Source organism: Capsella rubella, unplaced genomic scaffold (genome assembly GCF_000375325.1).
Source record: "Capsella rubella cultivar Monte Gargano unplaced genomic scaffold, Caprub1_0 scaffold_8, whole genome shotgun sequence".
NCBI lineage: Eukaryota > Viridiplantae > Streptophyta > Magnoliopsida > Brassicales > Brassicaceae > Capsella > Capsella rubella.
In genome coordinates, this window is record NW_006238916.1 from 12807077 (window position 1) to 12834716 (window position 27640).

The 27640-nt window shown below is 36.4% G+C and overlaps 7 protein-coding genes across 8 annotated transcripts; 3 read left to right on the forward strand and 4 right to left on the reverse strand.

The window, feature by feature from the left end:
- Positions 1-1621: 1621 nt before the first annotated feature.
- LOC17877327 lies at positions 1622-2825 on the forward strand. The gene has a single exon (XM_006280804.2). The coding sequence runs from the start codon at positions 1841-1843 to the stop codon at positions 2750-2752; it is 912 nt and encodes a 303-aa protein (XP_006280866.1). The 5' UTR covers positions 1622-1840; the 3' UTR covers positions 2753-2825.
- A 1053-nt stretch (positions 2826-3878) lies between these two features.
- Positions 3879-7162, reverse strand: LOC17876923 (U-box domain-containing protein 2). Of its 2 annotated transcripts, none has more exons than XM_006280029.2 (6): positions 7024-7162; positions 6616-6698; positions 6224-6505; positions 6012-6128; positions 4201-5877; positions 3879-4106 (listed from the first exon to the last, which is right to left on the reverse strand). In XM_006280029.2, the coding sequence occupies exons 2-6, from the start codon at positions 6619-6621 to the stop codon at positions 4047-4049; spliced, it is 2142 nt and encodes a 713-aa protein (XP_006280091.1). In that variant the 5' UTR covers positions 6622-6698; positions 7024-7162; the 3' UTR covers positions 3879-4046. The 2 variants fall into 2 exon arrangements, with proteins under 2 accessions (XP_006280091.1, XP_023636062.1); XM_023780294.1 differs by having other exon boundaries at positions 6616-6896.
- Positions 7163-7622: 460 nt separating this feature from the next.
- Positions 7623-9668, reverse strand: LOC17877040 (metal transporter Nramp4). The gene is made up of 3 exons (XM_006280267.2): positions 9051-9668; positions 8827-8963; positions 7623-8729 (listed from the first exon to the last, which is right to left on the reverse strand). The coding sequence occupies exons 1-3, from the start codon at positions 9572-9574 to the stop codon at positions 7858-7860; spliced, it is 1533 nt and encodes a 510-aa protein (XP_006280329.1). The 5' UTR covers positions 9575-9668; the 3' UTR covers positions 7623-7857.
- Positions 9669-10486: 818 nt separating this feature from the next.
- On the reverse strand, positions 10487-14534 carry LOC17876111 (WD40 repeat-containing protein HOS15). Its single transcript, XM_006280125.2, has 14 exons — positions 14345-14534; positions 13794-13939; positions 13201-13711; positions 12998-13092; positions 12818-12864; positions 12574-12724; positions 12400-12463; positions 11854-12012; positions 11646-11767; positions 11457-11531; positions 11325-11378; positions 11164-11237; positions 10994-11068; positions 10487-10910 (listed from the first exon to the last, which is right to left on the reverse strand). Exons 1-14 carry the CDS (start codon positions 14403-14405, stop codon positions 10691-10693), a joined length of 1854 nt encoding a protein of 617 aa, XP_006280187.1. The 5' UTR covers positions 14406-14534; the 3' UTR covers positions 10487-10690.
- Positions 14535-15175: 641 nt separating this feature from the next.
- Positions 15176-16680, forward strand: LOC17875783 (cytochrome P450 81D1). Its single transcript, XM_023777681.1, is given in 6 exon segments — positions 15176-15649; positions 15651-15710; positions 15755-15850; positions 15852-15946; positions 15948-16311; positions 16313-16680. Coding segments are annotated over 6 exon segments (1131 nt in total). The 3' UTR covers positions 16355-16680.
- On the reverse strand, positions 16565-17675 carry LOC17874873 (transcription factor MYB44). The gene has a single exon (XM_006279683.2). The coding sequence runs from the start codon at positions 17593-17595 to the stop codon at positions 16693-16695; it is 903 nt and encodes a 300-aa protein (XP_006279745.1). The 5' UTR covers positions 17596-17675; the 3' UTR covers positions 16565-16692.
- Positions 17676-24930: 7255 nt separating this feature from the next.
- LOC17876496 (putative oxidoreductase TDA3) lies at positions 24931-26677 on the forward strand. The gene is made up of 2 exons (XM_006280504.2): positions 24931-25807; positions 26144-26677. The coding sequence occupies exons 1-2, from the start codon at positions 24961-24963 to the stop codon at positions 26524-26526; spliced, it is 1230 nt and encodes a 409-aa protein (XP_006280566.1). The 5' UTR covers positions 24931-24960; the 3' UTR covers positions 26527-26677.
- Positions 26678-27640: the final 963 nt, after the last annotated feature.

Here is a 27640-nt window from a genome sequence, read left to right on the forward strand (position 1 = left end):
ATCCTTTACGTTCCAATGCAGATTAAGTATCACACCAATGTGTGATAAACAACAAATAATGCGATGATAAGATTTGAAAATATGTATTAAGAAAATATAAAGGAAAAAGTATAAACGACAATATAATACGTCGTTTCTTGCGGCCCTTTAATCATACAAAAAACAAAACAAAGGCACAAGCGACGCATGAGTCACAAGCAATGAACAATAGTGGCCATCATCTAAAAATAAAATAAATAAAAAAAAAAGTTGAGAAAAACATAATGTTGTGATTTGCACCGCAAGTTTCAACTATTTATGTTGTTCTTCTCTTTTATAGTGCTTTAAGGTCAAAAACCACTTTTATAATCATACAATTCGACCAAGACGTATCATATGATTTCAAATCCATTCCACTTTTTATTTCGTATAGATGAAAACATTGTCTTGACTTGGTGTAAAGTTTTTTTCCTTTTTTCATGACTATTATTAGCTTATACATATCCTTCTAGAATAGCTTAAAACTCTCAAATATGCATTTTTGATTTATGTAGTTTGTAATTAATGTTGCAGTCAAAGTCTAAAAGCTTCAACAATATAAGGGAAATTAACAATCGTAGACTTATATTCTTTTAATAGGGAAACGATGCAATAACTTATCCTTATTCCAAATATACATAAAAAGAAACAAAACTAATTAAACAAATCATAATTAAGAAGAAAACACCAAAAAGAACAAATGATAAAAAATGATGAGAAAAATGTAATGCATTGTTGAGAGATGATGGTGATGGTGCTGGGTAAAGTGTAGCTATCGCGTGCCAAGAATAGTGGCCTAGGCCCACTCCTCCACATACCCAAAACCTTATAACCTATTTCTTCTGTATTCCCTTTTTTTTTATTTTGTTGGTTTTTTAAAAATAAATAAATAAAAATTTTGATTTAATAATTTATGTTTTCATGTATATAGAAATAAAGTAAGTAGAGAGGAAAAAAAGAAAAGAAAAGGCTGCCATATCTTACAGCCCCTCTCAGCTTTATCATGTGTGTTTCTTTTCTCTTTTTTTCTTCCCTAAACAAAAAAACATAGCAATATATACATTAAACAGGCTAGGAAACTACTAATAATTTAATACACTTTGTTATAATAAAACTGTGACCAAAATTGTGGTTTTAAAATTGAAATCACTCTACCATAAACAAAATAAAAATAAAAATGGACGGTATTGAAACTGACTCGTGTGTCCTAATGCATGTTGACTATATATTTTTATTTTCAACAAATCAGTTAAGCATTATTTTCAGTACTCCCCTCAAAATTAGGCAAATAAAACAAACAAAAAATCATTAAATATTTTTATCCACGTAAAGAACAATATTGACCATGCTGTCAAATGTCAATTACTGTAGAAAATGGTCACGATACTGAGATAAGTGAAAAAAGGAAAGTAAAAGTAAAAAGGAAAAAAAAACCGTGTCTATCTACATCTAGTAAACTAGGGGACTCATACTTCTCATGATTTTTCCTTTTTTGGTTAAAATTTTCTAAAACCATAAATAAAAGTAAATTAACTTTCGGTGTGTTGTTGTTGTAAATAATTACCTTTTTTTCTTTTTATTTTCTCGATGTCTTATATCTTGCTCCAAGTATATACTGTATATAAATACATGCAATTATGTATCCAAAAAACTATATGTTATAAATAAACAAAATAAAGGGTCGTAATCGTATTTGACTTTATCAACAGAGACTTGTCTTCTTTAAATATTCAAATTCGACGTTCCTCTCTCTTTTGTGTTTTTAATTTTTATAACTTACCTCTCTGTCTCTTCGTTGGAAGGAAACTCGGAAGCTTCGAATATGGCGATGACTTGTACGGAAGATGATGATGAACTTACCCTTTTGCTCTCTCATCATCTCAATCAACAAGTAGACGAAGAAGAAGATGACCACGAAGATGAAGAAGAAGCTTTGTCTCTGTGTGATTTGCCTGTGAATTCACCCAACGAGAACAGCGAACTACGAACGATCGTTAAAGAAGATGAGGAATTCGAATTTGGAATCGGGTCGTCGTTTCGAGCCGGGTCGGATTCTTGCGAACCACCGGCTCCGGAGATGAGTACTGCTGACGAATTGTTCTTCAAAGGCCGGATTCTCCCCTTACGCCACTCCGTCAGTTTAGACGCCGGGATACTCCCCGAGCCAACCCGGTTAATCACGAGATCCGAATCGGTTGAATTCAGACGAACCGGGATTAAATCGGACCGGAAACTCAAAAACAACTTCATCGACTACAGTCAACCGAGTCCGCAGCCACAGATTCGAAGATCATCGAGCATGACGGCTCGTGTAAACTCCATCAGAAACCCTAAATCATCCTCGATCTGGGATTTCCTCAGGTTAGGACTCGTCCGTACCCCGGAGATCGAGCTCCGAGCCAACGCCGGTAACGGGAAATTGTCAGTGAGCCGAAACAGCAGCTGCAGTAGCACGAGCACGAGCTCGAATTCCAAGAAAACGGGAGAGTCGAGATCGAGGAACCGGAGGAGAAGCTTTTTGTTCTCGGATTGTAAATGTTCGGCGGCGACGGAGACGATAACTGTACCGGTGAAAATGAAAGTGGAGACGGAGGAGAAACAGAGGAAGATGGAGAAGAAGACGGCGAAGAAAGAGGAGAAAACAGCGATTGCGAGGAAGAGAACTTTTGAGTGGTTAAAAGAATTGTCACAGGTTGGTTTCGCCGTCGATCATGGAAGACGGAGCTTGGTCTGATTCTTTTCTTTCTTTTTTTCTTCAAAAAGTATTTTCAAATTTTTGTATTTTCTATTTTTAATCGTTTTCGTACGTAATTTTCTTTTTGTATGTTAGTAGTGTTTAGTTGTCAATTATATATATACTGTAATTTAGTTTTTCTCCAAATATTTTATGTTTTGGGTTTTAATTTATTTATTCTCTGTGACCAACAGTTTGAACTTATTAATGTAATTACCAGCTAATCTATGATATATGGATGTAATTTTATCTTAATATGATTAGATTTTAATACGGCTTGTAACGGTACCACATTGATCTAGTTAATGTTTAGCACTAGTAGTTGTTATAAAAATGGGCACACAGATATGAAAGCGAAACATCATATTAAAAAATATCGAGAATGATGTGAAAGTGAAATATCATATTGGTGGTGTGTTGTTTACCTTTATTTTTTACTCTATTTTGGTTTTCTATCATAGATTCTTCTTATATAAGGAGTGGTGGTGCTTGGCATGATTTTTAAGCAATGATGTTTTTTTTTTTTTATCTAGGACGTGAATTTATCACCATCATATCGTATAATATAATATGTGTTTTTTTTTTTTTTGTTGGTTCTCATTAGAGTTTGAATATCAAATTCTCAACTCAATGGCCTCTTAACGGCTAAGCAAACACCCGAAGTGAGTCGTTGCAAATAACATTTAACAACTCATATAAACTTAACAATCTACATATGTAATCAATATCTTAGTACGCCACACAGATAACTAATTTATTGAAAGTGTTACATATTATATCTAATGAAAACAAAGTACTCTACAATAGTCTAAAACTTCAATAGAATAAATATACATTTGATATATTTTCGTAAAACAACTACTGTTTATATTTAAAGTCTAATAACATGTTTATATTGCTGACAAGAAAAACTTGATATCATAATCAAATGGGCGGGGCCGTCCATCCGTTCAATGTCAACTACATATTAATCCAATTTTGAAATGTTTTGCTTTGAGAAAAGAAAAAGAAAATTGCACCCAAAAAAAAAAAAAAAATTCTTTAAAAAATAAACCAATTTTTATGAAGAATACACAAATATTGTTAGAGGCCCCCAAAAGAATATTTATAGACAAGAATATTGGTCTAGTTTAATATGGACAAAGATCCACAGTTTCATATATTATATAGTAGACAATACACCTATATGGCTATATCCATATGTATCATGTATGTGTGTATAAGTTCACTAAACCAAAAATAAATAAATGTATGTGTATAAGTTCGAACAACCTCTGCAGTAAACCTATATGGATCAGCTTCTCCTCTGATTGCCTTGTCTGTGTGCTTTAAAGTACTTTAGAAGACTCTGTGCCTGAAACAAAGCATGGAACAGTTATTTACTACAATTATGGTGACATTATTAGTTACCAAACAAGATGAGGAAAACAAAAAGATTCACAAGTAACCTTCTCTTTGCCTCTAGCTGTTCCTGATTTGGTAAGAGCCACAAGGGGTGGGATCACTCCTTCTCTTATGACAGCGTTGCATAATTTTGGGCTATGCGTACAAAGCTGCAAAAGTGCTGCAGTTGCATTCTCTTTGCCTCTTGCTGACCCCAACTCCACAACTTCCACCAATACCGGTATTCCTCCTTCTTCGCCTATCGCAATCTTCCCTTCTCTAACCGTGGCAAGATTCGACAGCACAACCACAGCTTTCTCCACCATTCCAAATGCAGGATCCATCAGCTCAACTAAGTATCTCACTGCTCCAGCTTCGATTACTTTCGTTTTGTTCTCGTGGTGTATTGAGAGGTTGAATAAAGCCGTGGCTGCATCTTTCTTGCCACTGAGACTTCCGTTTCCCAAGAGATCAACAAGTGGCTCTATAGCTCCTGCGTTTCCTATATCTGTCTTGTACTCTTCTATTACTGATAAGCTGAATAGAGTTGCTGCTGCGTTCGCTTTGGCTTCTTCAAGGTATCCGGTTTTGAGAACGTGAATGAGCGGTTCGATGGCTCCACTCTCTGCGATGAGGGATTTGTTGTTGTTGTTGATGGATAAGTTTAGTAAGCAAGTCACTGAGTCTGCTTGGATTCTCTCATCTGTGGAGTAAAGCAGGCTGACTAACGAAGGGATTGCTCCGCACCCCGCAATCACAATGCGATTGTCTGTACTGTTTCTTGATAGTATCCTGATCTGAGCTGCCGCCTCTCTCTGTGTATCCAATGAAGAATTCTTGAGATCCTCAATGAGTTTCTTCACCTCGGTATCGTCATTTGAACTGCTTCCAGCTTCTCTTATGGTTGCAGGAACGATCCCGGGGTGATGCCAATGCCTCTCTTCTGGAAATTTCCAAGGGATATTACTCCGTGTCAGTGCCACTGATGTATCTGCAGCAGTGGTTCTTCTTTTTTTTTTGGAAAAGACTTCAGAGACAATGCCTGGCGCAGAAGCAGACCTACTGTATACCTGACGCAGTTCCTCAGCATCTAAAGATGAAGCCCTCTCTGAATTAAGTGAATCATCAAGCAAGTCATCACCAGAACCTAATTCAACAAGAAGAGGGAATGGCTGACTTGACTGAATCAACTCCAACGGATCAGGAGGATAGACATTGTGCGTTTCACACCAACTGGCAATAAAAGCCCTGACAATGAAGTTAGGCGTCAAATTGGTATGAGATAAAGCCTGCCTTGTTATTGGGCAAACCAAGAGTCCCATATCGATCCATTTCTGTATAAAAACCCGCTCGTATGTTTGACCAGATGCCACAATGACTGGATCAGTCATAAGCTCAAGAGATAGAGAGCACCGGAAGTCAGGAGGTACACGTACAGGACAACGTAACTGAGCCTGCTTTATGTCGGTAAGGTAATTATGCATTCGGGTCGTTAGGGAGACCAATCCGTCTAAATATTCAACTTTGCTGTCATCGTCGGTAAGCTCAGCAGTCTCCTTCATATTTGAAAGTACCACACTTTCAATAAGAATCTCCTGGTTGGATCTCAAACCAACACTCTTAGCAATCTTTAGCAGAACCTCTAGAGTAGGTCCAACACCTTCCTTTTGATCTTTGAGAACTTGATCAATAGTATAAGAGGTTTCCTCTCTTGCCACTAACTTCACCAATTCTATACACTCCTGCAATATGAAGCAATGTCACAACATAAAGGACAACTGATCAACCAAAAACCTACATACATTCTTGAGCACTACTGGTAACTGGTGGTAAACGCAACTTTTGCATTCAGATGAAGCTCACATGATGAGTTTACCTCAAAAGATGGTGAAAACAAGTCAGCAGGTAAATGTTGTTCGCAGTGTTTCAGGAGTTGAAAGACTTCCAAACTGGATTCTCGTAACTTTGATGCTAGTGATTCAATACGAAGAACCTGATAGATAATACACAAGCAAGAGTAAAAGAGTTAGCTCAGAAACAGTTCAAGCACGGAGATTCAAAAACTTGTATTTTTTGGTTATTACTAACATAAAAGATTCTAGTTGAAAGAGGTTGCCAACTCCGAAACTGGTCTGTAAGCTCATCAACGTATTGAGCTAATTCTTCAAAGCCGTTGTTAAGCAATTCGCTAGGAGCGGCATCAGAGTCAACGAGGTTCTCAAGAACAGGCATGAGAAGCTTAGATATATCTTCTCCCCTGGTGTAGTACTTATGAGCTGGGTTTGAATGGAAGTCTTCCATTGATGATAAACTTAGATAAGAGGAGGTGTTATCTAGAAGCACTCTTAACCAAGAAACCTCCATATGTACCTTCAAACACACCAAAACAACAACAAGAAAGATGAGTTTCATAATTAGTAAGAAAGAACAAAGCCAAAGCTAGTTTATCTTTAGGGCTTTTGAGACATTCATAAACTTACCATCATGTAATAAAAAAAAGAGTTTGAGGCTTTATTGTCTCTCTCTCTCTAGTAATAATATTCAAAATCCACTGTGAAATCGCCTGAAACAAGAGAACACCAAGTGAGAGAAAAAACCAAAGAGACATACTTCACTATCTAGATACAAAATAGAAGCAATAACTCCATTAAGAATTCAGATGCTTTAGTCCACCCTTCAGTCAATATAATTGAATTGAACCCCATTCAAACTCTGATGATTCGAACCCAAAAAAGGTAAAATCTCAATTTCAGCTTCATTACTGATTCAATTTCGAAAAGTTTAAATTAGACGAACTCTACACAAAAAGAAGAGAGAAATCAAGCTAAAAAAACAAAGCTCAACACTGAAGGATAAAAACGAGTAGATGAAGATGAAGATGAGTAAACCTGTTACAGCTCTTTCTGTATCGGAGAGGACGACGAATTAGAACCGTGGAAGCGCGGCAAAGACCAAATCCTTCATCTCTGTCAATGAGTTTTTCCTCTCCATAATGAAAATGTTTTAGTCATTCAAATAAATGCCTTAAGAAGACTCGTTGCGGTGATTTACGTCAAACCTTGTTAGGTTGGTTTAGGTTATTTTATTTTATTTTTAATACATAATTTGACTTTCCATGTTTCATTTTTTTCTTTGGATTTTTGGTTAGGAGAAGATGCTCTGCTCCAATTTCGGTATTTCTTTATTAATTTATGTTATAAGCAAAACTTTTCATTATCAATATTGTACTATTACAAGGCTTTCGTATAAGAAATTTGTGCTTGAGTTTCCCCTAAACGACTAAACATAGTTTTGACTTTTTTAATCATCAGAAAACTAAATGCGAGCGCGTTTTAGTTTCTTCTTGTTCTTCTCTCTCTGACCAATTCTCCACCATTTCTCATCTAACTAGTAAGTAATTAACTCGAACCAATGTTCACGTTATCTTTTTTTAACATCTCGTATTTCTAACCCTATATACATATATAACTAACTAAGGAACGACTAATGATGTAACATCTCACGTCATCTGTGTAATGATGTATTTATTTTTGAATATCTTCTTTGAAAGAAAAAAAAACCAACTATACTCTAAAACCATAAATAAAATAAAAACACTATATTACAAATCCATTGTGACCATACTACTGAAACCCAACTTTCTATTGTTTGTTTCTTTCATAAAAGAGCCATCCATCCAGCTCTCTTTCTTCTTATTCCTTCAATGAAAGCTTACTTACTCATCATCCCTCCCTCTGTGTTTCTTTCCTTGACGCCACTATTTGCCACGGAGTGTACGTGAGCCCTCGTGAGATTAGGTAAAGCACAAACATAACATACGCTATCGCGAATATGATCACCGGCACGAGCAAAACCACACTCGTTGCAGCTCCTGAGAAGAAATCCACCATTAGATACCCATTAATGGCTATCACTAGAGCAGCTACAATCCACGAGATTGTTTGGACCAACGGTTGGATTTTGAAACTTCCCATGATTTGCTCATTGGAGACCAAGCAAAGCAGAGGGATGACCGCGAAAGGGATCTGAACAGATTGAAGCACGTTTAGCCATTCGTTCAGCTCGTCCAGCATCGAATCTGACGAATCGAAGACAAGCGCTACGATCATTGTTGGGATGATGGCGCAGCTTCTTGTGATTAAGGCTCTAACCCATTTCTTCATCTTGAGATTCAAGAACCCTCCCATTATGAACTGTCCCGCGTAAGTACCTGTGATGGTACTACTCTGACCAGCAGCCAAGACTCCGATCGCCCATATATAGAGAATCGGGAAAAACCCGCCACCGTATTTGTCCTGTAAGTATTGTCCTGCATTTGCAAGACCGATGGTGTCCGCTATGTCTGTCCCATAGAACGATTTGGCAAACACCGTGGTCACAAAGACGTTGATAATGAAGGAAACCGCAAGAGCACCAGTGGATTCAATGGAGTAGTACTTGAGAGCTTCTTTGACCCGGAATCTCTTTTTCGGATCAACTTCTCTGGATTGCACTAGAGCTGAATGCAAGAACACATTGTGAGGCATGATAATACATCCCACAATCCCAACAGCTTGTTTGATAGTCCTGGAACTGAGTTTTGGGACCAATGCCCCTGTTAAATAAAAAAAACATGAACCATTATACCATTTCTGTTTTCCCACATCCAGGACAAAAGAATGAAAGAATAAACAATGTGATCTGAGTCTCACCAACAAGAAGTTCAGTTCCACTGGGTTTTGTCTGACCAAACATCCAAGCAAAAGCAAGTGCCATAGTTGCAATCAAAATAGCAAACACAGCTTCTAGTTTCCTTATTCCATAATTCTCCAAAAAAAGAAAGATGAAACTGCAATATTAACCCATCACACATAATGTTAATGCAAACAAACAACCCTAAATTCCAAAAATCAGTGTAATGAATAACCAAACATACCAATCGAGAGCAGTGATGACAACTCCTGCCCAAAGAGGAACCAAGCCATTAGACAAGATCTTGATAGCAATGGCACTACCAATAACTTCTTGGATATCAGCACCGATCAGAGCAATCTCAGCCATAATCCAAAGCACCATCCTCGCCCAAGTGGGATACTCTTCCCGACACAACTCGGCAAGATGTCGTCCCGTGGCAACACCGAGGCGAGCAGAGAGAAGCTGAATCAGAAGCCCAATCGCCGTAGCCCACATCAAGAGCCAAATCAAAGAGTAACCAGCGATGGCTCCAGCTTGGAGATCGCTCTCGAGGTTACCTGGATCGAGGAAAGCTATGCTCATCAGAAACCCAGGTCCGGTGAACAGCCATAGCTTCTTCCACGAGAATTTAGGTGCGTTTCCGTCTTCGTCGCCGTAATCAGCGTCTTCTTCTTCGTCGATTCCGACTATGAGAACTTTCTCGGTTTCTTCATAAGCTCTATCCTCCGATGCTAACAGCGGTTGCTCCCTCTCCGTCTCCGACATGTTTTCCCAGGCGAAACGATGATATTCGAAATCGGTGCTGCTACTAGTAAGTAAAGTGAGTTTCTTCTTCAATTTTGCAACTCTGCTTTGATTGTTGCGTAAATATATACACTCTCACAATATTAATCTTAACTTAGTGGTAGATAATACAGTCTCTTCCAATGATATTACGCCACGTCAAATTTAGGAAATGGCATAATCTGTGAATGGGTAAATAAACGCAGGGACAGATACGTCAACAACTCGCGTGAGTGTGTGAAACTTGGGGATTATCGAGTCTTTCATCTTGGGAGTATCACTACCCTCAGAGAATTAAATTACTAATTGTAAAATATATGTGGGGCTATAAATAAATATCTCAAGTACTAGTTTGGTACTATCACTTATTATCTTTCGTACTCGTTACGCCATCTATTAAACTTTTATCAACAGAAGTATTTTTTGGTTTACAATGGAGGAATTATGGGTTAACTTTGAGGTTCGCATTTTTGGATAATTTTGAGGTTCAAGGCTTTTTTGTAATATTATAAAATGGCGCAAAAAACAAGTTTTATAAATCGTGGGAGATTATTTGTGTATGGGTTTTTTTTCCTGGTTTTAACAACAAAAGTGCGACGTGGTGAAGAGAAAAAACACAAAAAAAGGTGATGAATGAATGGGTTTAGGTAGACGAAGAAGAAGACAACGTGCTTGGCGTGGCCCGCGTGGGGGTTGCACGACTCCGTCAGCTCTAGCCACACGCCATCCACTTTCACTATTTCACCCAACCAACGGTTTACTTCATAGAGGTGAAGACATATTCTTCTTTTTTTCTTTTTTTTTTTTGTCTCCCCAAAATTCTTATCAATAGCTGCTGTCCTCGTACCTCAATTCCAAAATATCACTTTCAATTTAAAACAAGGGTGTGGTCTATAATTCGAAGATACGGATTTCTTGTTACATCAGTTTTGTTTTCTATCGCACTATTGTCAACCCAAAACACTGACGATTAATCTCAAGTACAACAATTTCACCTTCTTCGTCTTTAGAATTTAGTGTTATAATAAAATATGTGCAACAACAAAAAGAAAAGCCTTGGGGATGAGAGAGTTATTAGGAACTATATTGTTAAGAAAACTACATTCTGAAATCAAGAACGCACACTGAGTTATCAGCGAAGCAAGCTGCGATCTTGTTACCTTCTTTATTCCAACACACCTCGAATATACCTCCATTTCCTGTATATGTCCTGATGATTTTACCTTCTTTTATCGACCATATGTGTATCGATTTGTCCAAAGACCCACTCGCTATGTACTCCCCATTTGGACTAAACGCCAGTGAGTAAACAGGGTTCCTTTCAAAATTAAAACCATTTAACTTAGAACCAATGCTAAACTGTTAACCATAATATCATATTGAGTAAGCTTTAAGTTTTACCCGTGCCCATTGAAACTACATAGCATTTTCCCGAGTTCTGCATCCCATAGCTTTACTGTTGAGTCAAATGACGCGCTGTTTCAATTCAAAAACCAATACACAGATAATGAGTGATATGTTACTATGACACTATGTTTTTAAGGTATCCACTGTTTAAAGCATCTTCTAACCTTGCAAGAGTTAGTTGTTTGTTAGGATTGTTAGTTCCTGGTCCTGTAGGGCTCCATCTGATTGTATATATTTCCTAGAGAGCAGAAGAATGAATATTCATCTTTATATTGTCAAAAACCAAAACCAATTAGTGAAATTTTCTTCAGACTCTGTGGTTTACCTTAGTATGCTCTCGGAGGTCATGAACAAAAGTGTTTTGTTTTATATTCCATATCTGAAAAAAAAAAAACATTTATAACTAGAGACACAGAAAACAAATGAAAATCTTTAGCTTTAGGTTAAATAAAAAAACCTTAGCAGTACTGTCGTCTGAGCATGAGGCCAATAATGAACCAGTAGGATCCCATTTCACGCAATTAACCTCGCCCTGCAATTATGAAATCACAGTGGTTGGTTAGTACGAGACATCTATGACTTAAAACTGAGCAAATTAAACATAATGATAGAAGATATGGGAGAAGCTTAGATGAGAGATACAAACCTGATGCCCAGCAAAGATTTTGACAGGCCTAGTTTCCCCAATCTTACATAAGTAGATCATGCTGTCAGTTGAACTTGTTGCAAAAGATACATTGTTGCGCCAATCAACATCAAGTGTGGGACCTATTTTTTCAATTTTTTCCAATATTATATGCATGAGAAAGGTTTATTCAAATTGTTGTTTCATCAAAGATGAAAAGAAACCGTACCTGAATGAAATTCAAATTGTTGCTTCCACTCCTCTGCCTTTACGTCCCAAACAACAGCGGTTCTATCAACACTACCAGTTAGAAGATAATCCCCTTTCTTGTTCCACTTCAGGGAAAAAATAGGTCCCTTGTGTTTGCTTAGAGTACTTATCAAGTCACCTGGAAATGTGAGAAAAATAAATAAACAGAAGTAGTTTGTAATTTAAAAACAGCCTCTCCTAAACATAACAGAAAAGGGGAGTAAATGTTTTGGCCAAGGATATGGTCCCCAATGCAGAGTATTATGGTTCTAATTAGCTGATAGCTTTTATTCAATCAGGGATATCGTGTTACTATCAAATGCCCACACAACTCTAACATCACAGTTTGTAGCTCACGCTAGAAGAAAACAGAGAGATATTGATGTAGACATAAATGAGTGAAGTGTATTTATCAATTCACAAGAAAGTGAAGATTAAGTTCAAGAAATCAGAAATCCTAGTGATACAAGGGGATAACTCATAGTCTCATAAAACTAGGGAAACCAAAAAATCAACGAGGACATACCATTTACAGTCCAGATTCTTGCTTGGCCATCACACGAACCAGTTGCAAGTAAAGTCCCTTCACCCTGAAATTCAGAATTTAGAAAACTTATTAGCTAAATCTAAGACACAAAAGAACGAATCCAGAAATGCTTCATATATCTATTTTAAAAATCTGAATTGCAGCAGCCCTCACATTCCAGTCAAGAGTGGTCACATCCTTGCTCTTCTCATTTGACTTGCCTTTTGCATGCTTCAGGATTAAAGCGTTGATACTACGACTAGTATGCACAGATTTGAATGATCCTTCCGGAATACTCCAGATACGAGCTGTTGCATCACCAGACCTGATTTGTTGCAAAAGATGTATTAAATGGATTAACTCATTAAGAATATAATTTGCAGACAAGTGCGTTCATCTTTCTCAACAAACTACTTACCCTGATGCAAGAAGTGAAGCTGAGGGACTCCATGCGCAAGCACAAACCTAAGTCAGTAATATAGAAAAAACTGTAATCTTAGCATAAGAGTGACTAGGATTAATGAAACAGATACCAGCGAGGATAGAAAACAGCTATAGAACATGTTCAATTAATCGATAAATTCACCTAATGAAGTACCTCAGAAGTATGCCCTTCCAAAATCCTCACATCAGAACTAGGAATGTGACTTGTCTGAGATGTAGGAGTCATCACGATATCCATAGGTTCTGCACCTGTACAAATAATAACACACAGATTTATATTAAAAAAACAGATGCTGCATGTCACAAAATATCAGCAAAGTCTGAAAAAGGTAACCAAGAAAAAGTAAGAAGAGTAACCTGTAGAACGCCCATGCTCTTCATTCCCGGCATTTTCTTTGTCAGTTTGGTCAATAACCATTTCTCTATCACCATCTCCAAGTTGTTTTGCATGGTTCTTTTCCCTCTCTATCTTCTCTCTTTCTCTCTCCCGTTCCATTTCTCTTTCTTTCTCCAGTTTCAATCTTTCTCTTTCCCTCTCGAATGTTTCACGTTCCAACTTCTCCCTCTCCCGTTCCTTTTCTCGTTCTATCTTCTCTCTTTCCCTCTCCTTGTCTCGTTCCACCCTTTCCCTTTCCCTTTCTCGTTCCTTCTGTTTCTCGTGCCTATCCTTTTCCTTTGCTCGGATGCGATCTCCATCATGTTCTCGTTCAACCTCTTTATCGTTTTCTTTAGATCTATCTTTATCCTTCTCCCTATCCCTCTCTTTCCTCTTCTTTTCCCTCAGCATCTCCTGCAATTCCTTTACATCCTTTGAAATCAGATCCAAGGGTTGGAAGAATGAGAAATCCTCATCAAGGTCCACTTCACTCTGCGAGTAAAAAGAACATAACTCAGTTTAACCACAGCAAACACAAGAAATCCAAAAAAAAAGAGTTGAAAAATATTCTAACATTGCTCAGATTAGCTTCCATCTCCATGTACTGGAGTCCTTTCTGAATAAATTTGATAAGAGCACCAGGCGGAACCATATTCCCATCAATACTGGATTTGTTTATCCCAGCCTCATATCCTAGAGTGAACGCAGAATGTGTAAACCCTACAAATGAAAATAAGATTAAAACACAAACAGAGCATAAACTAGTACTAACGTATAACAAAAGTTCTCATGAAAAAGTCTTCAGATACAGAGAACCCAAGCTCTCAGAACTAGACATGGAAAAAATCGAAACCTAGATTCGCGAGTAGCAGTACGAACTAGAAGATCTAAAGGATCCTAAAGCATTGAGACATTACGACGATCCTAAGAACTACAAACTTCCGTAACATCTCTGAAACCCTAAGCCGAATCCAGGAAAACCAGTAGAACAGTTCTAAGTTCGTGGAAGCAGAAAACGACATTCACAATTCGAGAACAAATCCAAAACCTCATCCGTAGCGACCGCAACAAATACAAATTCAAAAACGAAAAAATCCATATCCGAAGAGAGAACAAGGCTATCACCTGATTCCTGAAGATATCGGAAAACCAGAAAATTCAATTCGACGGAGGTGAGTGGAGACATCTCCAAATCCAAATTTTCCCTTCTCAAATCACACCACCGAACGGAAAAATCGAGTTCCAAGCAAACAACGTCTGCCGAAAAGAGCTTTGTTAAAAGAATTTATTGAGATTATCAAAGCTCTTCTCACTTGATATTTTGCAATCTCAGACAGATTGTAAACCTTAGCTAACTGGGTGAAGAAATCATCGTTCTAAATGGGTCTAACATTATAATATTGCTTAATTTTAGGCCCAGCCCACTTAACTTATAGATTACGATGGGTAACACTTATCAAAATTGAGTTCCAGTAAGTAGTACGAATTACAGTAACAATTATGTGGTATAAACAGCAGTTTGATGTAGAAATTTGGAGTAACATTTTCTTAAAAGAACTGACTGATGACATTTTTGATATATTATGTGCGGTATGCCGATATTTATCGTAAATATAAATTAAATAATTATTGAAAATAATAACACCATGCACTAGTGTTTTAAACATATAAAGTTGATGGATAAAGAGTAGAGAAAGAAAACACATACTACTATTTCTTCAAAGTGTTCTTTATTTGACAATAAATTCTAGGCAACTATATATAGAGTTTTTAAAAAAATTGTACGTTTCGATTACGAAATCAAAAACGAATAATAGTAGGAAAAACTTTAGTTTAAATGAGTCAAATAAAAACAGGAAAGTTTTAGAAATTTTTTTGTCCAAGTTGTTTACAATGTTTCCCATAAACATTGAAACAAATATAACAAATTTAAAATTTTAAAATAAATCTACAACGATGTCGTTTGCCAACATGCCTCCGACTACTGCAATTGAATACATATCTTACGACTACACGATGCTTTGCGCAAGAGATTCGTCGGAGGTTCGAAGAGAGGGAGTGAGAGCTCTGCTCCGGACGATCCATGCAGCAACATCACGAGGAAACCACTCGGTAAGACTAGAACTCAGGCCGCTGCTTTCTACGTTTACGTTTACGTTTAACATTATGATGGTTATGGTCGCTGGAAAAATAGAGCACGACGAGGAAGATAAGAGAGTTCGAGAGCTAATTCGGGAGGTGTTTGATGTCACTGGTGTTACTTACGTCGGAGATTTTCTTCCCATTCTGAAGATATTTGATTTCGATGGATACATAAAGAGAATGAAGAAAGTCTTTTTGAAACTGGATAAATTTTATCAGGATTTGGTCGATGAGCATCGGAGAAACAGAGGGAAAACAGAGTACGAGAAAACGATGATCGCTCATTTGCTCTCTCTCTCTCCAAGATTTGGAACCTGACTATTACACAGACGATAACATCAAAGGACTCGTACAGGATTGTGAACTTTTAATAGTCATCGTTAAGTACTCTAGAACTTGTTGCAGGTGATGTTCCTGGTCGGAACGGACACAACGTCAGTCACGTTGGAGTGGGCTATGGCTGAGCTTCTTAATCATCCAGAAGTGTTAAAAGAAACTGAAAACGGAACTAAACGACGTTTCGAAAGAATGGTGTGTGTTGGAGGAATCAGATACATGCAAATGTACGTATCTCCATAATGTAGTCTTATCCGGCCGTAGCGTTACTTGTCCCACATGCTTCATCCGCAGACTGCAAAGTTGCTGGGTATGACATTCCACGCGGCACCTGGCTACTTGTCAAAGCGTGGGTAATACAGAGAGACCCGAAGGTATGGGATGAGCCGGAGGCTTTCAAGCCGGAAAGGGTCGAATCAGAGAACCATCGTGGTAAGTTTCTGCCCTTTGGAATAGGCAAAAGAGCATGTCCAGGTATGGGCCTAGCCCAACTTGTGGTGAGCTCCGCTTTAGGCTCATTGATCCAGTGTTTTGATTGGGAGAGAGGTAACGTTGCTGTTGACATGTCGGAAGGAAGGGGTCTTACCATGCCCAAAGCTGTACCTTTAATTGCCAAAATGCAAGTCTTTACCAATCCTGGACAAAGTTGCTCTTTAACTGAATCACATTATCTTCCACTCTGTACTACTACTTTTGCAATGTTCCAAAATACTGCAATTTTTATGGATGACTAGTTTTCATAGTTAAAAGAGAAAATTTTATTTAATTTTCTTGCATACTTTTATAGAAATTTTGAATTTTGATATTTGTCTTCGTCTCTCCTCTAGGTCTCCATTGTTTCGAGCTTTGGTCACTCGATCTCCTCTATACATTTTCTTAAAACCCAAAATTCTTATGCCTAATCCAAAGGAGAAAAAAACAGAGCATTTTTTTTTCTTCTCCACTTATCATCCATGACGATTTTGAACATTTACCTAAAAAAATCTCAAACATGTCTACTCGATTCTCCCAACTCCAATTTGACTCATCGGTATCATTCCAGTATTATTGAATCCTCCAACGAATCCACTACCATTTTTTCTCTGCATCTCCGCCATGTAACTCCTCACCTCCGCCTTAATCATCTCCTGCACCACCGCCATGAACTCTCCGCCGTTACCGGGAAAAGATCTCCCCATATCTTCGATCGCACCTCTAAATCCACCACTAAAAGGCAAAAACGACAAAGTATTGTTCTTGTTGTGGCGGCTCGAAGTGTTGCTATTTGTTGACTCGTGGCTACGGTTTGACTCCTCGCTGGCGTCAGAACCAGGAAGTGACAAGCTTAGCGAAGTCGGTGGACCATCGGACGACGACGTTGTTTCGATTGGAAGCGGTAACACAACCGCACCAGGTCGAGGCACAGGCTTAAAAAGCTCAACCGCAGGCAAAATCGGAATTGTACTTGAATCACTAACGTCAGATCCAGTAGGGCTTCCTGGGCTCATATAAGGCCCACTAACAACAGGAGGAGATCCAGCACTCACCGATCTTTTAACCGGGCGATGATCCTCCGAACCATCGAAGCCCCGATGGTCGCATTTCCTCTTGAGCGTCGAGTTCCAGTGATTCTTGACGGCGTTGTCCGTACGACCGTTGAGAAGACGAGCAATCGTCGCCCATTTATTACCGAACTGAGCGTGAGCACGTGCGATCGTCTCGTCTTCCTCCGCCGAAAACGGCCGGTGCTCAACCTGCGGCGAAAGCTGGTTACACCACCGTAACCGACACGATTTCCCCGATCTACCGGGAATAGATTTGCTGATCACCGTCCAGTTTCTGGGACCGTATTTAACAACAAGCCTACGAAGCTGCTCGTCTTCTTCAGGACTCCATGGACCTTTAATCCGATCAGCCATTGAATTTTTGGAGGTTTTGATAACTTATTTTTGTTAAAGCGATATTGGTTTTGAGAGATGAACCAGAAACAAGTTCGAGAAACAGAAGAGAGGACAAAATTATTTATACAGGAATTTCAAGAGAGGTGTATAACCGGAGACCGGTTAAGACGGTGGAGAAGTCATGGGCAACGCTTCTTCCACGCAAGCGGTTTTTCAAAGTTTGCGATACAGCTGTAAGTGGACACGCGTCGACGCATGACTACGTCGATGTGTCTTCTTTTGTCGTTTTCTTAATTATTTGTTCATTTCGCAAATCCGTAACGTCTAGAGCGTGAAGATCAACCGATGGGTTCAATGGCTAACGGAAAGAGTACACGCGCCTCTAAAGCGAGTGGAGAAAGTAGGGAGTTAAAGAGACAAAATCACGAAACCCAACTAGCAAAGCCATGATAATATTCGCAAAATTGGAGGTGAAAATTTAATTTAATTTTTTATTGTAGGGGAAATAAAATTAAAAATAAATATCTGAAATAAAAGACGATAACGGTTAGGTTTGGGTAAGGACAGTTTTTTTCTCTTTTTAATTTTTAATAAATGATAGTCTGACTTTGGAATAGCGAAGCCAGGCTGTATACCACTTCATGTAGCTTTTGATAATATCTACTTTAACAATATAACCGATATCTCGAATTGAAAAGAAAAAAAACAAATCAAAATTGTATAAAAAGGAACAAATTGCCATTTTAAAAAAAGATCTAATTACTAGACAAATCACAAACACACCTAATTCATACGTAAAACTATGCATGACAAGACTAATGCTAAAGTTGATTTAAACAACAAGCAAATCCAATGGTTATATAATATGACTTTTAGAGTTTTTTTTTTTACTTTCTGTAGATGCAAAATATTGGACTAAACAAAATCAAATATAATCTTTGAATGAACGTAGAAAATAGTTAAACCGGATTAAAACGGAATTGTTCATACAAATGAAACAGAACCGGATGTGTATAAATATGGTTAGAGATATTAATGTTGAGTCTTTAAGAAACGTGATGTAAATGTATATACAGTAAAACCTCTATAAATTAATAATCGATAAATTAATAATCTCTATAAATTAATAAATATATCCGGTCCCAAGTAGGGACCAGTGTAGTTTTAGACATATTTCGATAAAATAATAAGATAATAATTTTTTTGAAAATCCTTTGTAAATATATGGTCCCATCAATATTATAAATTAATAATTAGGTAAAATTTTCAAAATATATGTATATATAGACACATTAGTTTTTGTTAGATTTTATTTCTAATATTTTACTATATGAAAAATATAGCATTCAATTTTAATACATAATTATTATTATTTTATTTGTAATTGAATATATAAAATACTAATTATCATGATTAAATCTTATTTTTAAATATTGTTTTGAAAATATTTTCCAAATTAGGAATATATCTCTATATTTATCGATAAATTAATATTTTTATAAATTAATAGATTTTCATGGTGCCAACGTTATTAATTTATAGAGGTTTTACTGTATATGCGGCTAACAAAAGATAGGAGTTGGTGACGTGGCAGAAAACGACAAGATAGGTTGCCGAATTGGAACGCAAAATCATACACTGCCTTTTTTATTTCCTGAAAAGAAGTTAGGGGCCAGGCTGTAAACTTGTTAATCGAAACCCAAAAACAAAAAAAAACAGTTAATAAAACTCTCTATAACTGTAATCCATTTAGGAACTGCCACGTGTCGGTCATAAAACACGGAATTTTGAAGGCTCTTTGATCTGTATGTACGGTACGAGTCAGGTTAATGTGAATGTTCACGCACGCACGCACCCCAACGCCTTTGCACCTTCTCCCTAACCTTCCTCTCAACGGTTCCTTCCTTATTTTTTTATACTATAGTATTTATTATTCGTTCTTAATCAATCATGTATTGTATACGATGTCCAATATAGCAAATTAACATGACAACAGACATTCAATATTAAATGTCCACAAAACATTTTAATTTACTATTGGTGTCACAAACTAACGACATTTTATATATATAACTTGTTTAGCTAACTGTTAAAACTTTAAACATGAAAAATGTGTTTACGAGTCATAAACAGGTAACTGTAGGTACAGTAGAAATCGAGTTTTGGTTATATGAAAAGTGAAAACCATTGGTGTGCAAACCCTACATTTGTTGGTATATTCTAGCTGCTTTGAGTTAAAATACTTTTGAGTGAGTTTTTGAGAGTTTATAACAGATGGTAAGAGATTATTGTGATCGAAACAATCAGATCAGATGTAGATAGATGTACCTTGCGTAGTTATTATATTGGTTTATGTGTTGTTTTTTTTTTATACTTAACGGAACATTACTATATCCTTGGCTCGTTGTTGCTATGATCAATGGTCCGAGTGTCGGTTTTTGGTCTGCTACTTTTTAAATGTATAGTTTCTTTCTTAAACCAAAAGAATAGATCAATAAGTGATGGTTTTGATTGATGATGTCTTACTCACTCAAAGATTAGACAGTTAATTCCCAAAAATAGTGACTGACTTAATTCATTTCATCTCACTAAAAAAATATATATATAACACTGTGTTATATATATAATGACAATTTTGTAAACGATAATATGCTACATGTAAACGAATAACTTATACCACTATTCATACATAAACGGTCATAACAATTAGCTAGTACACAATATATAAAACATGCAAAGAAATCTTGAAAAACACAACGTACGTACATCGTCAATTATTGAACTAAAGATATTTTGTTTTCGGTTGTGATAATATTTGTGATTTGAAATGACCACCGAGAAATTTATATGAACATTTGAAAAGATTAAAGAAAACACCGTCCATATATTATTTTTATTAAAACACACACCGTCCAAAGATTACAACTGTATATTTTTGGACCAAGAAAATAAAAATCATTGCCCCTCTTGTGGTAAAGTGAGAGTGGTGCAGAAAAAAAGGCACGTGGAACATGACCTAATTCGGCTAATTACAGTTTTTAAAAACATTAACGAGAACCGGACAAACATCTAACAGCTGTTTCCCAGTTAAAATCTACGTGTAATGATCTTGGCCTTCCACGTGTGCATTTGAGTGACTTGTCATGCTCATATCATTCTTAACAAGGCAAAACTACTCTTGTCTTGTTCCTCCTGTCGCGTGTAAGCTGTAACTGTAATCGCTATTGGTCTACGTGTTTATATATTCTTCCACTTGCATTTTTTATTCGCCATTGGGAGATTTAAAATTTCATTAATTGTTAACGGTTTTATACGGGTGTTAAGTTGAACTGTCACCAAATTTATATAAAATTTTAAGCTAAGAACTTAATATTATAAATACAAAGATAAAGTTAATGTTGAGAAAAAATTAAGTTTTTATTTGTTTCTTTACCAAATCAGATTATAGAATGCATATCTATGGAAGAAGACTCTACACTATTTACGTAAAATTAAATGTATACAAATGATAATTTGAGGAAAATTCTAAATGACTATAGAAACTATATTTTGATATCGATCGGTAAAACGATGCTATATATGTAACATCATTATCCACATCCCATCGATATCCTTTTGTAAATCTAGAGTTTTAAAAACAAATCTATACTGTAAAAGAAGAACAATAATGCTGTCAACAAAGATTCATAAAAGCAATAAAAATAAAAACAGGCGCATGTGGTTCGTTTTACTTGTAGTTTGTATAGAATAAGAAAGATGCTCCTGCTACAAAAAAATATATAAATATATCCTTCCGTTCTTGCTTATCCTTAAGCCGTATGCACCATTTTGTACCTTCACCTTCCCACACGTGTGCATGTATGCATCCACACACACAAATCTGCATTAATGCGTATGGTCGTCGCGGAAACGACGGCGTTCAGTGGCCTTCGTGCTTAAGATAAATATTTAGGTCTTCTGATGTTGTTATGCTTAAGCCACACACACACCTAACACCTTTACTAGCTTGATTCAAAAGCGATACGTACTTTGTTGGACGACAAATAAAAAGTGTATACTCTTCTTTTTTTCTTATGCCCGGAATAATTTAAAACGTTTTATTGTATATATCATATATACTATAGTACCTAACAAGTACTGTTTCACTCTTGCTATATGTAAAACTTCATCGAATTAATTTGTTCAAATTTTTAGAATCCTGAACTCATATCATATTGCAAGCACTTCCTTAATTATTCCCGTCTCAAGAGTTATGAATCAAACAAATTATGATTATCGCGTTCTTATATATCCTGCATCAATCGTATGTACGTGATAAAGCATGACATATCTTTGGAACGAATAGGTTCTCAAACAAAATTATACGTATCATAAGCTACTAGTTGATTAATTCCACGTATAAAACAAAAACTTGGATCCTGATTATTACATACATCATCTAAAGTTTTATGACATGCATGTTTTACATGATAGCCTTAATGAATTTATCAACTTCGTAACTGAGATGATAATAGCTTTTAAATATACAATTGGCATATATATATATATTGGTAACTTAATATTTTGATAATATTTGTATAAAGATAATATATGGAATACACGTTTTATGAGCCAGCAAAAAGTTAGGGCAATATACATTAAAGTTAGAAACAAAAGGACTGATTACATCAAAGTGTGTGAAGCTTTTCCCCACATTGGCCGCCGGCTTTTTTTGACTTAATATTACTAATAATTTAGACCATTATAATATTAATATGTTAAAAGCGATAATTATTGTTATATATTAAAAGTGATATATATATATACACTGTTTTTTGGTCAATAGTATATGAATTGTTCTGAATTTGGTACATTACCTATTTTCAGAAAACAACAATTCTCTTGTGGAGGAAAAAATCGACCACATCATCAACTTTTGTGTACAATGACAATGGATTGAGAATCACGCCTGATAAATAAGGAAGACGTAGGAAGACTATGTTGCAAATTAGAATTAAACTACTTATGTTTTATTAATAGAACCATGAACTAACGTACATGAAAGTGGAGAGCCATGAGGTCCATGAACTAACGATTTCATATAGTTTCTAAAACTGCATAAACCATTCATATATAGAAAACAAAGTTCAGTGAACACAAGGAAGCTTCTGTTTATAAACAGAATGAAATATTATATGAAAAAGTTTCGGCGGTACTAAACTGAAAAGTTGAAAACATCACAGTGGCTCTCATAAATATTTTTAAATATAATAATCATTAGGAGTGTGTGTGTCAGTGTGTGGTTGATGTTGATGAAAGGCCGAAGAAGGAGCCGCCCCCCTTATTAATGGGCTTTTGTCGTCAAAGTGGTGGAGCCCAAATTTTGGAATGGCCTGTGCGATTTGTTAGTTTGGTCACTTGTCCTTTTCAATTATTTATTCTAACAAGTCCTTTTCATCTTCTTCAAACCATCTAAATCAGTCACACTTTGATTTCATTTGCATACAACAAATAAATAGTGAGGTACCTGCAATAGAAAGAAGCTAGCAATTCATATTATTAGTACAATACGAGATGCAAAGATATATTGAAACAGACTGAGAAATTATCATTTGGTAAAGGTTGTCTCCAAATTATCAAACTTCAAATCGTGAATAGGATGGATGCTATAGTAATGATAGAGAGCGGAAACGATAAAAAGGATAAATTTGGGAATACTTTTCCCCGTGTCCGAAAGCTTGTTAGATAAGTTGGGAATACTTTTCCCCGTGCCCGAAAGCTCGTTTATAAAGGAGAAACCTCTCAACTTTATTAATCAAAATCAATATCAATCATAAACTAAATTACAAACTTTCCTAAAAGTCTCTATTTATAATAAACTTTACAACCCTAATACTTGGAATATTCTGGAATAATAATAAATAATTAGCTAAAGATAATAACTAAAGATATTTGAGAATATTTGGAAATATTTCAAATATCTCGCAGCATCAGGTCTCGCCGGCCAAGAAAAGATTCGTCCTCGAATCTTGTATCTGCGCTGCATCAGCTCCCACCGGCCAAGAAAGATTCGCCCTCGAATCTTCAACAGGGTGTTCAACAAAGAAAATCTTCGCAAATCCATTTTAATAACCAACTTTTGATTTTGCACAGATTTTGCACGAATCTGGTTTAACCCGAAATTTGCACGAACCGTATCTTGCCCGAAATTTGCACAGATCCGATTTCGCCCGGTATCTGCACGAACCAGATTCACAAAATCTTTCTCTTTGAAGACGAACTCTGAAACCATGGTGTCATCTTCATCACCATCGTTTCCATCATCATCCTCATCAACAACAACACCATCTTCGTTATCGCCTTCAACAACTTCATCATCAACATCGTCTTCAAGATCGGGTTCAACATCTTCATTGAATCGATGGTTATCATGAGGCAAAACTTGTTGTTGTTGTTGCAGTCGATCAATCAATTGAAGCTGGGCTTGAAAGTGTACCTCAAGGGCTCTACCAAGATTCTGTGTAAAATCCAGTAATGATTGTTGTAAAGCATCAGGTAGTCCGCTTTGTTGGTCTTGTAAATTCTTTGGAGGCATCATGAAAAGAACCGTTTTAGCTCTGATACCAAATGATAGAGAGCGGAAGCGATAAAAAGGATAAATTTGGGAATACTCTTCCCCGTGCCCGAAAGCTTGTTAGATAAGTTGGGAATACTCTTCCCCGTGCCCGAAAGCTCGTTTATAAAGGAGAAACCTCTCAACTTTATTAATCAAAATCAATATCAATCATAAACTAAATTACAAACTTTACTAAAAGTCTCTATTTATAATAAACCTTAAAACCCTAATACTTGGAATATTCTGGAATAATAATAAATAATTAGCTAAAGATAATAACTAAAGATATTTGAGAATATTTGGAAATATTTCAAATATCTCGCTGCATCAAGTAAGAAGTAAACTTATTCATCATTAGCAGTTTTTCCAATAAGATTTTATATAAATACTAATTCATATTTGATTTGTATTTAAGATTGTGGAAATGGTATCATGTGTATACTTTAAAAGCAAAAACAAAGGATTCCAAAATACTCAATTATATCAAATAATTCAGTACTAAAATTATATATGTTTACCGAAGAATAACAAAATATATATACGTAGTGAAAGAGATAAATTGGTAATTCCCATAACTAATTATATTCATGAACAGATGCATAAAACGACAACGTCTTAAGCTATTTTGGTCTTTTTGCTATCATTTACAAATTACAATATCAAATAGACAATTTCAAATAGATTTAAATGGGCTTAAAACGATCGGCTCAATCATATTATAAGCCCAATAACTAGTTTTCCTGCAACATACGTGTGGACTCGGTGAGTCATCCACCTCATCCTGCTAAATGGCGGTGATCTCATCGTTCTTATTTCCTCCGGCGTTGTCCCGACGAACAACGATCTGCTCCAAGTCATCAAAAGCAATGGCAGGGAAAAACCAAATCGATGGAGAAACCTCGAAGCGGGTCGTCGTATGCGGCGGCGGCGTAATCGGCGTCTGCACGGCGTATTTCCTCGCCAAGAAAGGAATCACCGTCACTCTCGTCGAGAAATCAGCCATTGCGTGCGCTGCTTCCGGTAAAGCCGGTGGATTTCTCGCTTTTGATTGGTGCGATGGAAGCCCTGTTGCGGCTTTAGCACGCGCGAGCTTTAACCTCCATCGCTCGCTAGCTGAGGAGCTAAACGGCGTCGAATCGTATGGATACAGACCACTCACGACTCTTAGCCTCACCGTGACGGAATCAAAACCCGGTTCCGGCGGTTTGGGTTTACCGGATTGGGTCAACGGCCCTGCTAAAACCCCATCAACGATTGGTACGACTCAAACCACAGCGCAAGTGCATCCTCAGCTTTTCACTCGGAAGTTGTTATCGACGGCGACGGAGAAGTATGGTGTTGAGGTTATGATCGGGAAATTGGAAGAGGTGAGAGTGGAATCAGGGCGAGTTGACGCAGTGGTGCTTGAAGGTGGGCGAGTTATCGATACTCATACGGTGGTTCTGGCGATGGGTCCATGGTCTAGTAAATTTGAGCTGTTGTCTTCGATTTTTAAGGTTTATGGTACGAAAGCTCATAGCATTGTCTTGGAACCCAAGGAACCAAATGCTATAACACCTCATGCCCTTTTTTTAACTTACCATCCTTCTCATGGTGGTCAAGCTTTGGACCCTGAAGTATATCCTCGTCCTACAGGTATATCTCTTCGTCGAAATTTTGGTCTTTACGTGATTTCCTATCTGAGTTAGCTTCAAATTGGATCATTTGCTTTCAATAACTGAGAATTAATGCAAAAAGTGTGATTATTTGGCAAAATTCCGGTTCTTTCTTGTTATCTTATATCTGTAATAGGCTGGTAGCTAAAAGATGAACTTTTGCTTCTACTATTTGAGTGTTACTGCAAAGTTCCGGGTTTTTTGGTGTGATCTTTTGTTTAAGTTATGGTGACTTTGATTGAATGCTTCTAATCTTTGGGGACTGATACAAGTTATGGGAGATTGGTATGTGTTTTTATTGTTGTTTGTGGGACAGGTGAAGTCTACATATGTGGAATGTCATCACAAGAAGAAGTACCTGATGATCCAGATCATATCATAAGCAATCTTGAATCAATCCAGGTTCTCAAAAGAGTCGCGAAAACAGTCTCGAGCTATCTGAATGAAGAAAACGCTTTAGTAATAGCAGAGCAAGCGTGTTTCTTGCCCAGCACGGACGATGGAGTGCCAGTGATAGGAGAGATTCCAGGAATTAAGGGTTGTTATGTAGCCACAGGACATAGTTGCTGGGGGATTCTTAATGGTCCAGCCACGGGTGCTGCATTGGCTGAGCTTATTGTAGACGGCGTAGCCACTAGCGTTGATATTAGTCGATTTAGTCCTTCCAGGTTTAGCAAACGTAGGGGAAGGGTTCAGTAATATACAATAGTGTGTTCAACTGTTCATAGAGAGGTATGTGAGCTATAATCTGTTCGATGATGTAATCTGGCTGGGTTAAAGCTAATAAAATTGTCATTACGAGGAAGGAACCCTTTAATATGGTAATGATGCCTCACCAATGATTTTAAAAGCAAGCAGCCTTGGTCTATTTGTGAGCTACTATATAGTCAGATAAACTAGATAAGCATTTTTAAGACAGAAGAATCTTGTGCCCGACCAATGGACTGACTGAGAGCATAAGCCTGCTTTTGTGATTTGCGATGCCAAATGGGTTTCACATTACTTTTTGCTTACCCGTTAAGGGACGCACAAAACCAATCCAATGGAAATATCTATACTATTAAAACTGAAGTACACAATGAATTTACAATATACTTTCAAAATGAAATAATTATCATTTCTAACTGGGTTAACACGCGGATTTAACTAACTAAACGGATATGTTAATCGGGTTTAGAGATTTAATCTCCATCGTTCATTTTTCAGTTGATAAAAAAAAATTGGTTTTCAATATTAAAGGAAAGATAATTATTACGTTTGATATTTAACTTTATTTGTAAGATACAATGCCTAAAATTTAGCTTAATTGGCAAGATTTTCTTAATTTCAAATATTTTATAAAGATCTTTATCGAAATTTTAAACATTGAGTATTTTAATATTTGTTTTAATAGAAACCATTCCATGTTTTCTTATTATGTAATATTCAATGTAGTTGACTTTTTAAACTATTTTAATTTTTAACTTGACCAACCAAATCAATCTATATTAACATTTTTAAATACATTTGATAATATAACATTTTATTTGTAAGATTTTTATAAATAAACTTTTGTCATTTCATTATATATTAAAAATTGAAGAATTATTTATTAAGTAATCATTATCCTATTCGATTTTCTTTGAATATATATTTCCTTAATCATGTAAAATCCATAATATGTATATATTTCCTTAATCATTTAAATCTAAATCGTTTATATCAAAATCATTAATTTATGGTAGGCAAAATCAACGGATTATATCTTAATTTATAACAATTTACTAATTTATGGTAATTAAATTCGTCTATTAAATATAAACATGATTTGTTA